The following is a 10,575-nucleotide window of genomic DNA, read 5'->3' on the forward strand; positions in this document are numbered from 1 at the left end:
CGCGGGGCGGGGCCGCGCCGCGGGGCACCACGGGAAGTGTAGTCCCGCGCCAGCAGTGCCGTCGGTGGGTTTGCCCGCTGCGGACTACAACCCCCGGCATGCCCCGCGGCGGGGGAGGGGGCGGGGCGTGCGGCCTGCCGGGAGCCGGCGCCTCTTCCTTGGCTACGGCAGCCGGGGAGGGTCGCGGGTAGTCACCTCTGTGAGTCGCAGCCATGGCGGCCGGGCCTCCCCCGCCGCTGGAGCCCAGCCCGCTACCGGTGTTCAGCGATGAGGGCTTCGGGGACAAGTTCCTGCGCAAGACCCGCGAGAACCCCCTGGTGCCCCTCGGTGAGGGGGGGGCGTGGGGTGACGGTGGGGGGGAGTGAAGGGGGAGGGCCAGGGCCATGGAGGCTGGTGAGGAGGGAGGGCCGTGAGCTGCGGGTCGGCCCCTCTTGAGCCCAAACCCAAGGGGCTGCCCTCCGGGGAGGCATGTCTCTCGTTTGAGCTTGTTGTCTAACAAGCCAGCGACGCTCAGGCGCAGGGCGGGGACGTGGGGGGAGGCGGGAAGGAGGGGTGAGCTGGTCCTCGAAGCCCCTGCCTTGCCCCGCTCCCCTGAGCCGTCCCTCCGTCCTTCTCTTCTCCGCAGGCTGCCTCTGCACCATCGGCATCCTGACCTACGGACTGATCAGCTTCAAGAGAGGCAACACCCGTCAGTCACAGCTGATGATGCGGGCACGTATCCTGGCCCAGGGCTTCACCTTCGCGGCCCTCCTGGGAGGCATGGTGGTCACGGCCATGAAATCTAGAAAGTGAAATCAGGCAAGAGGGAAGCTGTGGCCGCAGGGACGCGCCCACCAGCCTGTGCCCCAGCTGGAAGGGTGGATTCTGGCTGCGCGTGGAGTTTTCTGTGGGACAGTTGTGATGTCTTGGTGGACCTGCTGTCAGAGAGGCTCTGTGTTCTAGAGTGCTGGAAACGCAGCTAATACACCCCTGTGATTAACCTGCAATTTGGGCCATGGCATTTTTTCATTCCCTCAGAGCTTATTGTTCTGCAACACTGGAGGCTGTGGCTCTCCATCCCCGTCAGACCTCTTATCCCTGCTTGGTGCTGTAACAGTCTATTAAAATTGTGTCCTGTGGGTCATGGTCTGCACTGAGGTCACTTTAGTCAGGAGGTGCACCAACATTTGAGAAATGAGCTGCTAGGGTAGGAAGGAACAGCTCTGTTTATGGCTTGATCCTGGCAGGAGAGAGTCCATAAGCAGTGGGTGAGTTCTTTGGGGAGAGTATGTAATCTGTTTGGTTGCAGCTGGTGAGTAATAAAGTGAATTGCAGCAAGATTCTGACTGATGCTGGATTGCAGAGCATTGAGAAGCCAGAAGAGTAAACAGTGTAGGAAGAAAAGGGAGCAAGCACAGCTGTCTCAAAGCTGTGGTAATGCAAGCAGGACATAAGAAATGTAACCCCCTGTGAAAACAAGTTGGGAACTCACATTTCCATAAACAGGGCCTGGCCATGTTCTCTGGGACACGCTGCTGCTTCCACTGCTTTTGCTGGGGAGTCGGTTCCTGCGCAGCTTGCTGCTTCGTATGAGCTGGAGCTGGCTGCTGAGCAAACGCCCTGTTCCCAGAGGGAGCTGCACTGCCTGTGTCTTGACAAACATCGTCATGGACGGCTCCAAGTCCCGTCGTTGGCGTTGGATCATTTGGATCATACCAGGGGTGTTTGGTGTGTGTTGTGGTTTAACCTTAGCCAGCAACTAAGCACCACGCAGCCGCTCTATCACTCCCCCTCAGCTGGACAGGGGAGAGAAAATACAACAAAAGCCTTGTGGGTCGAGATAAGGACAGGGAGAGATCACTCAACCAATTACCGTCACGGGCAAAACAGACTCAACTAGGGGAAAATTAATTTATTGCCAATCAAACCAGAGTAGGTTAATGAGAAACAAAACCAAATCTTAAAACACCTTCTCCCCACCCTTCCCTTCTTCCTGGGCACAGCTTCACTCCCAGATTCTCTGTCTCCTCCCGCACAGCAGCACAGGGGGATGGGGAATGGGGGTTACGGTCAGTTCATTGCACATTGTCTCTCCTGCTCCTTCCTCCTCAGGGCAGGACTCCTCACACTCTTCGCCTGCTCCAGTGTGGGGTCCCTCCCACAGGAGGCAGTTCTCCATTAACTTCTCCAATGTGGGTCCTTCCCACAGGCTGCAGTTCTTCATGAACTGCTTCAGCATGTGTCCCTTCCATGCCGTGCAGTCCTTCAGGCACAGACTGCTCCAGTGTTGGTCCCCTGTGGGGTCACAAGTCCCACCAGCAAACCTGGTCCAGCGTGGACTCCTCTCTCCATGGGTCCACAGGTCCTGCCAGGAGCCTGCTCCAGCATGGGGTTCCCACGGGGTCACAGCCTCCTTCGGGAACCCACCTGCTCCAGCGTGGGGTCCTCCCCGGGATGCAGGTGGATATCTGCTCCACCGTGGACCTCCATGGGCTGCAGGGGGACAGCCTGCCTCACCATGGTCTTTCCCACGGGCTGCAGGGGAATCTCTGCTCCAGTGCCTGGAACACCTCCTCCCCCTCCTTCTTCACTGACCTTGGTGTCTGCAGGGTTGTTTCTCTTACATGTTCTCACTCCTCTCTCTGGCTGCAGTTTCTGTGCCCCAGCAACTTTTTTTTCCCTTCTTAAATATGTTATCGCAGAGGTGCTACCACCATCACTGACGGGCTTGGCCTTGGCCAGCAGCGGGTCTGTCTTGGAGCTGGCTGGCACTGGCTCTGTCAGACGTAGGGGAAGCTTCCAGTAGCTTCTCACAGAAGCCACCCCTGTAGCCCCCCCTGCTACCAAAACCTTGCCATGCAGACCCAATACAGTGAGCAACAAGGCTTTGCTCTCCCATGTCAGGGCCACAAAGCTGGAGGACATGGGGCTGTAGGCTCTATTTGCTCTGTGGCTGCAGCAGCTTGTACCTGCCCGTAGGCAGAGCATATCCTTGCAGGGGAAAAGGGCTCAGACACCACTAGCTGTGCTGCAATGCCTCCTCATGTTGAGCCACCTGGGTTTTTTCCAGGTGTTGCTCTCTGGGTGTCTGCAAGTAGGTGCCTGTGCCCTGGCCCTCCCTGGCCTGCGGTGGCTTTGCAGCTTGCTGATCCTGCTTTGCCCTTACAAGCTTCTCTGGAGGACATGGTGAGGGATAAACCCACTTCTGCCCACAAACGAGCACTTGGTTTGTCTTTTCCAGGGAATTGCACTGGTGGGCCTCATCAAGGAGAGAGGGAAAGCTCTTGCCCACCAGAGCTGACTTCTGAGACGCGAGGGTGGGGGACAAGCCATCACTGGCACTGAGCAGGGTGAGCTCCACCTTGGCACCGGGGAGCCTGGGGCTCTGCCTGCTGTGGGGCTGTGGCACTGCCTGCCTTCCCTGGTTGGCTGCCTGCTCAGCACATCTTTCCCAGAAGAAGCCGTTTTTGGCTGCCTGGTTGGCACTTCTAGCCCGTCCAGCTTGGGGTAGGGGTGTGAGAGGCAGCCGGTGGGCAGATCTGCAAGCGCAATCCCTTGGCAGCCCTGGCAGCCTGGAGATGGGCTGGGGAGCAGCTTGGCCTGTCTGGACAAGCAGGAGCTCGCAGGTCCCCTCCCTGTCCTGCTGCCACTGCTTCTGCCCAGGGCTAGCGCAAACCCTCTGGCCCTTCCCCTTGCTCCAATTTTTTCCTGTAGGATGTGCTTCTCCTCCAGCCCTGTCCTTTCCACAGGAGGCTTCATGGCTGTGGGTTCTCTGCTAAACAGGTGTGCATTGCTGAGGCAGAAAGACGACAGTGCCCTGTAGGATTGGAGATGTCGGTTTATTTTAACAGGTATTTTGAACAGTCACAGATACTAAAGCCAAGGGGATGTAGAACAGCTGTGGGCACGGCTCCCCAGGAGCTGGCTGCCCCTGCTGACATGGGGTGCATGGCAGCTGGGGGACCCAGGAGCCCGGCTGCCTGTGGGGGCTGGAGGGACAGAGCGCAGGGGAGCTCCCTGTCCCTGGTAAGCAGCCAGAGGTGCTTCCCGCTGCTCTGCAAGTGAAAGGCAGAGGCAGGCAGCTGAGTCCCCAGGTATTCTGCATCAGCGTCCACCCTGCACCACAGCAGACCTGCCGACGTATGCTGGAGCGCAGGGGGACAGAGTAGGAGCAATCAGCCCTATGGACAAGGGGGCAACACAACACCAATTGACTCCCTACGTAACCATTTCCCTTCCCAGCCCGCTGCTGAGCCTGTGCCCCAGAGCCAAGGGTGCCCAGTCACCCCACGAGGGCTGCAGCAGCAGGGCAGGTGACCTTCCTGACTCGTGGAGCCATAGCTGCAGGGCAGGAGAGCTCTGCATACTTGCTTTTTGGCTGAACAGGGCTCTGCAGTGAGGCTCAAGCAAATGTTTTGTGGGCTCTGCTCCATGTCCCCCCAGCCTGCTGCTGCGAGCCTTTCCCAAGCCCCCAGCGGGCCAGACCTGGGGCACGAGCTCAAGGCTGCCCTGCAGCAGGGTGTGCGCAGGCCTGCTCCTCTCCTGCCAGCTGGGAGTTTTGCAGGTTTCCAGGGCTGGGCCTCTGAGCTGGAGGGGCTGGTGCCGGCCCCACCAAGCAGAGGAGAGAAAGACAGTGTTTGGGCTGGGAAGTGTGTGCCTTGTGGGGCGGGGAGCGGGACTGAGACATCTTGCCACACTGCCTTAGGTGTGCAAATCCAGCAGGGGCCAGAGACAAGCCACAGAGCAGCTGCAGACAGATGTGCGGGTTGTTCTCCAGGGACAGCACAAGCACTAGAACTCTGCCCAATCCTGCTCTGGGCCCCTGGGGGCTCAACCTGCCCCACAGCATCTAGACCTTCCTACACGCTTCCCTGCAACCATGCAGCCTCAATCTTCCGTCCTAGTAGCAGGGGAAGGAGCAGAGCAGAGCCAAGGGCCCCCAAAGACTGGCACCCCATGTTCCCAACCGCTGGTGGACTTGGCGGAGGGACAGAAAACATCCTGCACACTCACCCCATGGCCCCTTCCCAGTGCCCTGCACCACAGTGCTGCCTGGCGCCAGCAGCCCCACAGGGTGGATCAGACATGGACACTGCAACTACCGCTTGGAGCCCCACCAGCTTTTTGGGGTGCACAGCCAGGCTGGGGAGAGTTCTGCTGGGCTTGGGGGAACTGCTAGCAGTCCCGGCCCAGCCTGGGTGCCTGCACTCATATTCCTCAGTCCCTGCTAACCTGGCAGCACCACGCTGCAGCTGTGCTCCCTGCAGGACCTAGCAGTGTGGAGCAGATTCGGAGCTGTTCCTCCACCCTCCCAGCCCTGCTCGAAACCCCGCAGGAAAGGCAGACGGCAGCCCTGGGTCCCACTAGGATCACTGCCTCGGGGCTAAGCCCCAAGCCCAGACACGGGGCTGCCATGCCTGCAGCTGCCCAGCACCAGGACAGCCGCAGGCAGGTTTATTCCCAGCATAGGGGTGAGGTGGGGAACGCAGGGTGGAGCATTCCCCCTCTCACTCAGCCATGCCCCTGGGTACAAACTCCTGCAGAGCCCAGGCCAGAGGCTCCCCACTAACTCAGATCTGCCACCCAGTGTCGCTTCCCAGGGAAATCCCACAGTAATAAATAAGTGTAAAAAGAGACTGATGCACCTTTTAAGCAAAGGAAAACCATGAGGAGAGTTACAACCAGTGACTCCAGCACAGCCGAGGTGCACACCAGGGAGCAGGGGGCAGGCAGGGTGAGGACCCTCCTGGGCTGGCCCCACGAAGCTGCCCGGCTCAGTGAGCCTGGCCTTGCCCTGCTGTGTTCCCAGCTGTGCCAGGTGGCAGCTAGCGGGACAGGGGTGTCTGTTTGAGGGAGATGAGCACCGAGCGCATCCGTGAGACATCCTTGCTCTGCTTGCTGCTCTTGGGGTTGAAATCACAGAGCTGGGCCACCTTCTCCCACTCGGAGCCCGGGGTTTCCTCCTTGGACTCCTTCAGGAATGCTTCCTCTGAGGCCCTGTGGAGACATTGAGGGTTGTCACTAGCAGAACCCTTTTCCAAGGAGACCCTCCCCTTTGTCTGGGAACCCCTCGTGTCCCCGCTTCCTGTCCCCTTGCTCCAGCCAATGAGCTCAGCATCCTCCAGGATCCAGAGACACACGATGCTCAAGGCTGCTCTTGGCTGCACTCACCAAAGACATCATTCATCCAGGGGCACTGGGGTGTCTGCCTGCTCCCAAGACTTCTCCACCCCCAGAGCCATCCCTCAAAAGGCACAAGACCCCACAGCTTTGCCTCTTCACCCAGCCATGGGTGAATGCCATGGGGGCATTTCCAGGAGCTCCACTTGCCTCCTAAGACTCCACCATTTAGAGATGCTCAGCTGCATCATCCTCCCTCCAGGACCTCTCCAGGGCCCAGTACCTCCCAGCATCCCCCCTTCCCTTGGCTGGGCAGCCAGTGCTGGGTCCAGGACCCCCAGACCCTGCGGGGCAGGATATGGTCTGTAAGAGGCACATACACATAGCCAATCACATCGGCGTCCGGCTGCTGGTAAAAGGCTTTGTCAGCGATCCTAGCCCCCGAGGCACAGACAGAGAGAGAGCGCAGAGCAGACAGGCAGGCAGAGGGTTAGAAAGAGAGAAACAGAGAGGGGATTAGCATCCTCCCAACAGAGCACAACGCACTCATCACAGCATAACCGTCACCAGGAAAACCTGCCGGTGATGGCAGGGCTGCACAGACAGTGCCCCAACCCTGCCTTGATGCGAGGCCCACGTGGGGGGCAGGAGGCATTAAGATCCCAGAGTGATCCCAGTGTGGTTCCAGACAGGCTGGCTCTGCACAGCCACTGGAGCAGCTTGAAGCCCTGGGGCCTCTCCCCTTGCCTGGCAAAGCTCCGTCCCTGCAGGGCTGGGCCCTACTGTGGTGAAAGAGGCCCCCAGACATCGCAAGGCGGCAGATGGGCCTGCACAGAAGCTCCCATCGCAGCCCTCATGGCCACGCTGACTCTGATGTACCTGTTGTTTGCCCGGTTCTTCTCCATCTGCTCGTTCTGACGCAGGTTCCACTCCTCCAGGTCCTTCTTGGCCTTCTCACGCCATTCCTGCTCAGTCACCTTTGATGCCGCATCTAAGGCCAGAGTGAGACAGACCCCATCAGCCAGACTGGCACCCACTGGGTCTGCTGGGCAGCCCCTCAGCAGGCAGGACAGTTGCAGCCCCCCAGGCCTGTCCCCAGTCTCCACCAGTACTGTCTGAAAGGTATCACTGCCCCAAGGACAGCAGATCTTTGGCAGGGGCTCCCACACAGTGTGGGGCATGAGACACCTCTCTGGGATGCAGCAGGGTCACCTCCAGGTGAGGGACCCCAAGGGCCCCAACTGCCACATCATGAGGTACCATGAGCATGGCCACACACAGCCTTGGGTCTCACCCAGCTCCTCCAGGCGCTTCTTCTGCTCCTCCCTCCATTTGCGGATGCTCTCAGGTTCCTGGGTCAGGCGGTCAGCCTTGGCTATGGCTGCATAGGCATCCGTGGGACCGTTGGACTCCTGCAGGCAATGAGCACCTCACCATCAGCCCCAGCTCTTCCCACAGCCCAGCCACCCAGTCCTGGCAGCAGGGCAGGACTCCACACTCCAAGCACTCAGACAAGCCAAGATAGGAGTTAGGGAGGGTGACAGCCTGGGACATCTGGGACAGTGTCCCCAAAGCGCTGCTCAAGCTGCTGTCCCAGCCCCAGGCCCTGTCACCCAGAAAGACTTGCCAGCGTTCCCCTCCTTGACTTGCCACTTGCTGCCAATGCAGCTCTCACATCCTCCGGGCAGCCCCACAGCAGAGGACAGCCACCGGCTTTGTGACATGCTCGCCACCAGCACCACGCTTCCCTGGCCCTGACTCAGGCCAAGGCAGCCCCAGGACGGAGCGTCATTACAGGCTTGGCCACAGCAGACAGGGAGAGCCCAGGCAAGAAGCAGGGCCCAAGGGAGGTACTGCTCTCTGCCTGGACACCAGCCTGCAGGCAAGAGCCTCCCTCGCTCCTGAGCCAAGCTGCCTGTACGGCTTCCCACCAGGCCCAGCACCATGCTGGCTCAGCACCCCTCCCTAACACCTTCTGCTGGCTGGGATGCCCAGCCTAACACCGAGCTCATCAATGGGATTACGGCTTTCCTCCAAGATCCCCAATCTAATTAAGCCTGTGCCGTTTCTGATGTGATTATCATCGCATAAACTAGGCACGGGCAATGCACATGCCACGCTGCTGGGCACTGAGTGTGGTGAAGGGCTTGTCAGATGCTGGCACAGCTTCTCCTGTAGCCAGCAGAGCTGGGCCTCAGGCTCCCAGAGGGAGCTGAGACCCAGGCGGGTGGCCCCATGAAACACCCTTGGCCATGTGGCAAGTGGGTTTAATGGGAGATGCTGCCAAGTCAGCAAAGCGGGTGTCCCATGGCAGCCCTGTCCTGGCTCTGGCCTCTGCCAAGAGATGGTCCTGACTGCTCCGGAGGCCTCTAGGAGCTACTCAGGCTGGAGAGAGGGGGCTTCTGTGGGGAATAGAGGATTTGTCATCTGCTCCTAGGGCCCAGGCATTCCTTCAGGGCACAGGCCACCTGCAAACAGATTTGGGGCAGGTCCTGGCAGGTGGAACCAACCTTCTCTTCAAAGAGGGGTGAAAGTGGAGCTGCCAGGACTCCCCCATGAGACCCAGACCTTTCCAGGAGCACCACCGCTGTTCTGTGGCTGGATAGCAAACTCCAGTCAATCCTGGGGGCAGGGCAGCGGAATGCTGGCCCCATACCAACCCAATTCCCCTTAGCACCACTGGGCTGGGGCAAGGGGCTGAGCTCTCACCTGAAAGACATCTCCATTGACAGTGGCTCCTCCATTCTGGAAACCAGCTAGAGAAAAAAAGAAGAGAAAATAAAGCACAACTATGGCAGCTGCAGGTGATCCCAGAGGGGCTGGTGTTCATGAAACTGAAGCAAATCTGTTCCTGGGAGTTTGTCTGTGCCATTTCCAGCCCAGCACACCCATCCACAACAGCCCCATGCATGTGGGCCACACCCCATGGCATCCTGTCCTTGGTGGGATTCAGCCAGCACCTCCCTCTCCCCCACACAAGCCTCTCAGGGCATTTATGTTTTTACGGTATTTTCACTGGTGTTTTATCTTATCTGAAGATTAGGGAAACTATTCCAGGCACAAGGCTGGACACAGGCAGGTGCTTTGACTGTAGAAAGACAACCTGACTAACCCCAGCCTGCAAGAAGCCAGGCAGAGGCTGCCGACAGACACAGACAGCTGACCCAGAAGCTGTTGGCCGAGTGCCCAGCAGTGCAGGGCTGCAAAGGGAAGGCAACCCTGCCAGGGACATAGCCCACAGAAACACTGCAGTGTGCTCCACCAGGAGGAAGAGGGCAAGCATGCATGATGAGGTCCTCAAGAGCCCACCTGGGGGGATGCCCCTGGGACGAGCTGCTATGTTAGGACTGAGAATGAGGCACCACTGAGACTCACAGCTGAAGTACAGCCCCATCTGCCCCCCAGCCCCAGAGAACACCGAGAGCTGCACACCAGGGTCACAAGGCCAGCCCCATGAAGGGGTCTCTGCTGCTGGGAGAGAAGAGGCTTTGAAGGAGGCATACTCCAGGTCCTGAGCTCTCCCCAGTGGAGACCACAGGGCTTCTACCAGGCGGCTAGCCGCAAGCACAGGCAGCCATACAGCCGCGGCGCAGCTCAGGCAAGCGCCGTCCCCACGGTGCTCGCCCCCACAGTGCAGCTCCGACTACACCCAGCTCCAGCCTGCCTGACTGCATTTATGACCGCAGCCGTCAACACTTCTCCAGGCCCTATGTGCAGAGAGGTGAAACCACTGCTCTACAGCCAGCACAAGGAGGCCCTGTGGGCCTGGGTTAGTGGAAGGAGCCAGAGCACAGTGGCAGCAGCCTCCCTATGCCCATGTAGAGAGCAGACTCCTGAGGCCCTGCCCCTGCAGACTGGAGGCAGGAGATCAGGATTAGTCTGCAGGGCCTGGGACCACAACGTCCCCAATGGAAATGCCTTCCATTTTGCACCCCAAAGGCCTCTCCTGTCCGTGGGGACAGTGACGAGGCTGTCATTGCTCCTCAGCTCCACCTGAATGCCCCTCATTGCCCTAGCTGGGGCCACTGAGACACAGAGACAGGGATCCATCCAACCCAGGGAACCCAGCCTGAGCACATGGGGGAGAAATTGCCCCACAGCTGGCAAGTCCTGGCTCAAGATTCACCCCACATCCTGAGGTTTGAGAGGGAACCCCAACGTCAAACCCTCTGGGACCAAGCACAGACCCCAGACAGCCCTTGCTGGGATGCAGGCCTGGTCCACTGGGGAGCCCCATCGCCTGCCCACTGGGGGTACACCACGGACCCCATCACCCACTGGGGATGCTGTGCACCCCACGGGGATCCCCAGTCCCACGGGGCTGCGTGGGGGGTGCAGCCCGGAGGGAACCCCTCCCTGCCCTCGGAGCAAGAGGGGGCACGAGTCCTCCTTTACACCCACGGGGGTGGCAGCCCCCTCCGTGCCCACCGGGCGCGGCAGCCAGGCGGACCCCGCGGGCCCCCGGCCGCGCCCGCC

General features: G+C 59.9%; 2 protein-coding genes across 2 annotated transcripts; one reads left to right on the forward strand and one right to left on the reverse strand.

The window, feature by feature from the left end:
- Positions 1-125: 125 nt before the first annotated feature.
- HIGD2A (HIG1 hypoxia inducible domain family, member 2A) lies at positions 126-1,258 on the forward strand. Its single transcript, XM_010579017.1, has 2 exons — positions 126-327; positions 626-1,258. Exons 1-2 carry the CDS (start codon positions 213-215, stop codon positions 790-792), a joined length of 282 nt encoding a protein of 93 aa, XP_010577319.1. The 5' UTR covers positions 126-212; the 3' UTR covers positions 793-1,258.
- Positions 1,259-5,621: 4,363 nt separating this feature from the next.
- Positions 5,622-10,488, reverse strand: CLTB (clathrin, light chain B). Its single transcript, XM_010579018.1, is given in 6 exon segments — positions 5,622-5,976; positions 6,480-6,533; positions 6,979-7,090; positions 7,394-7,511; positions 8,809-8,872; positions 8,874-10,488. Coding segments are annotated over 6 exon segments (678 nt in total). The 5' UTR covers positions 9,032-10,488; the 3' UTR covers positions 5,622-5,804.
- Between the last annotated feature and the right edge of the window lie 87 nt (positions 10,489-10,575).

This window comes from Haliaeetus leucocephalus, unplaced genomic scaffold (assembly GCF_000737465.1).
Source record: "Haliaeetus leucocephalus isolate CR32 unplaced genomic scaffold, Haliaeetus_leucocephalus-4.0 Scaffold656, whole genome shotgun sequence".
Classification (NCBI taxonomy): Eukaryota; Metazoa; Chordata; class Aves; order Accipitriformes; family Accipitridae; genus Haliaeetus; species Haliaeetus leucocephalus.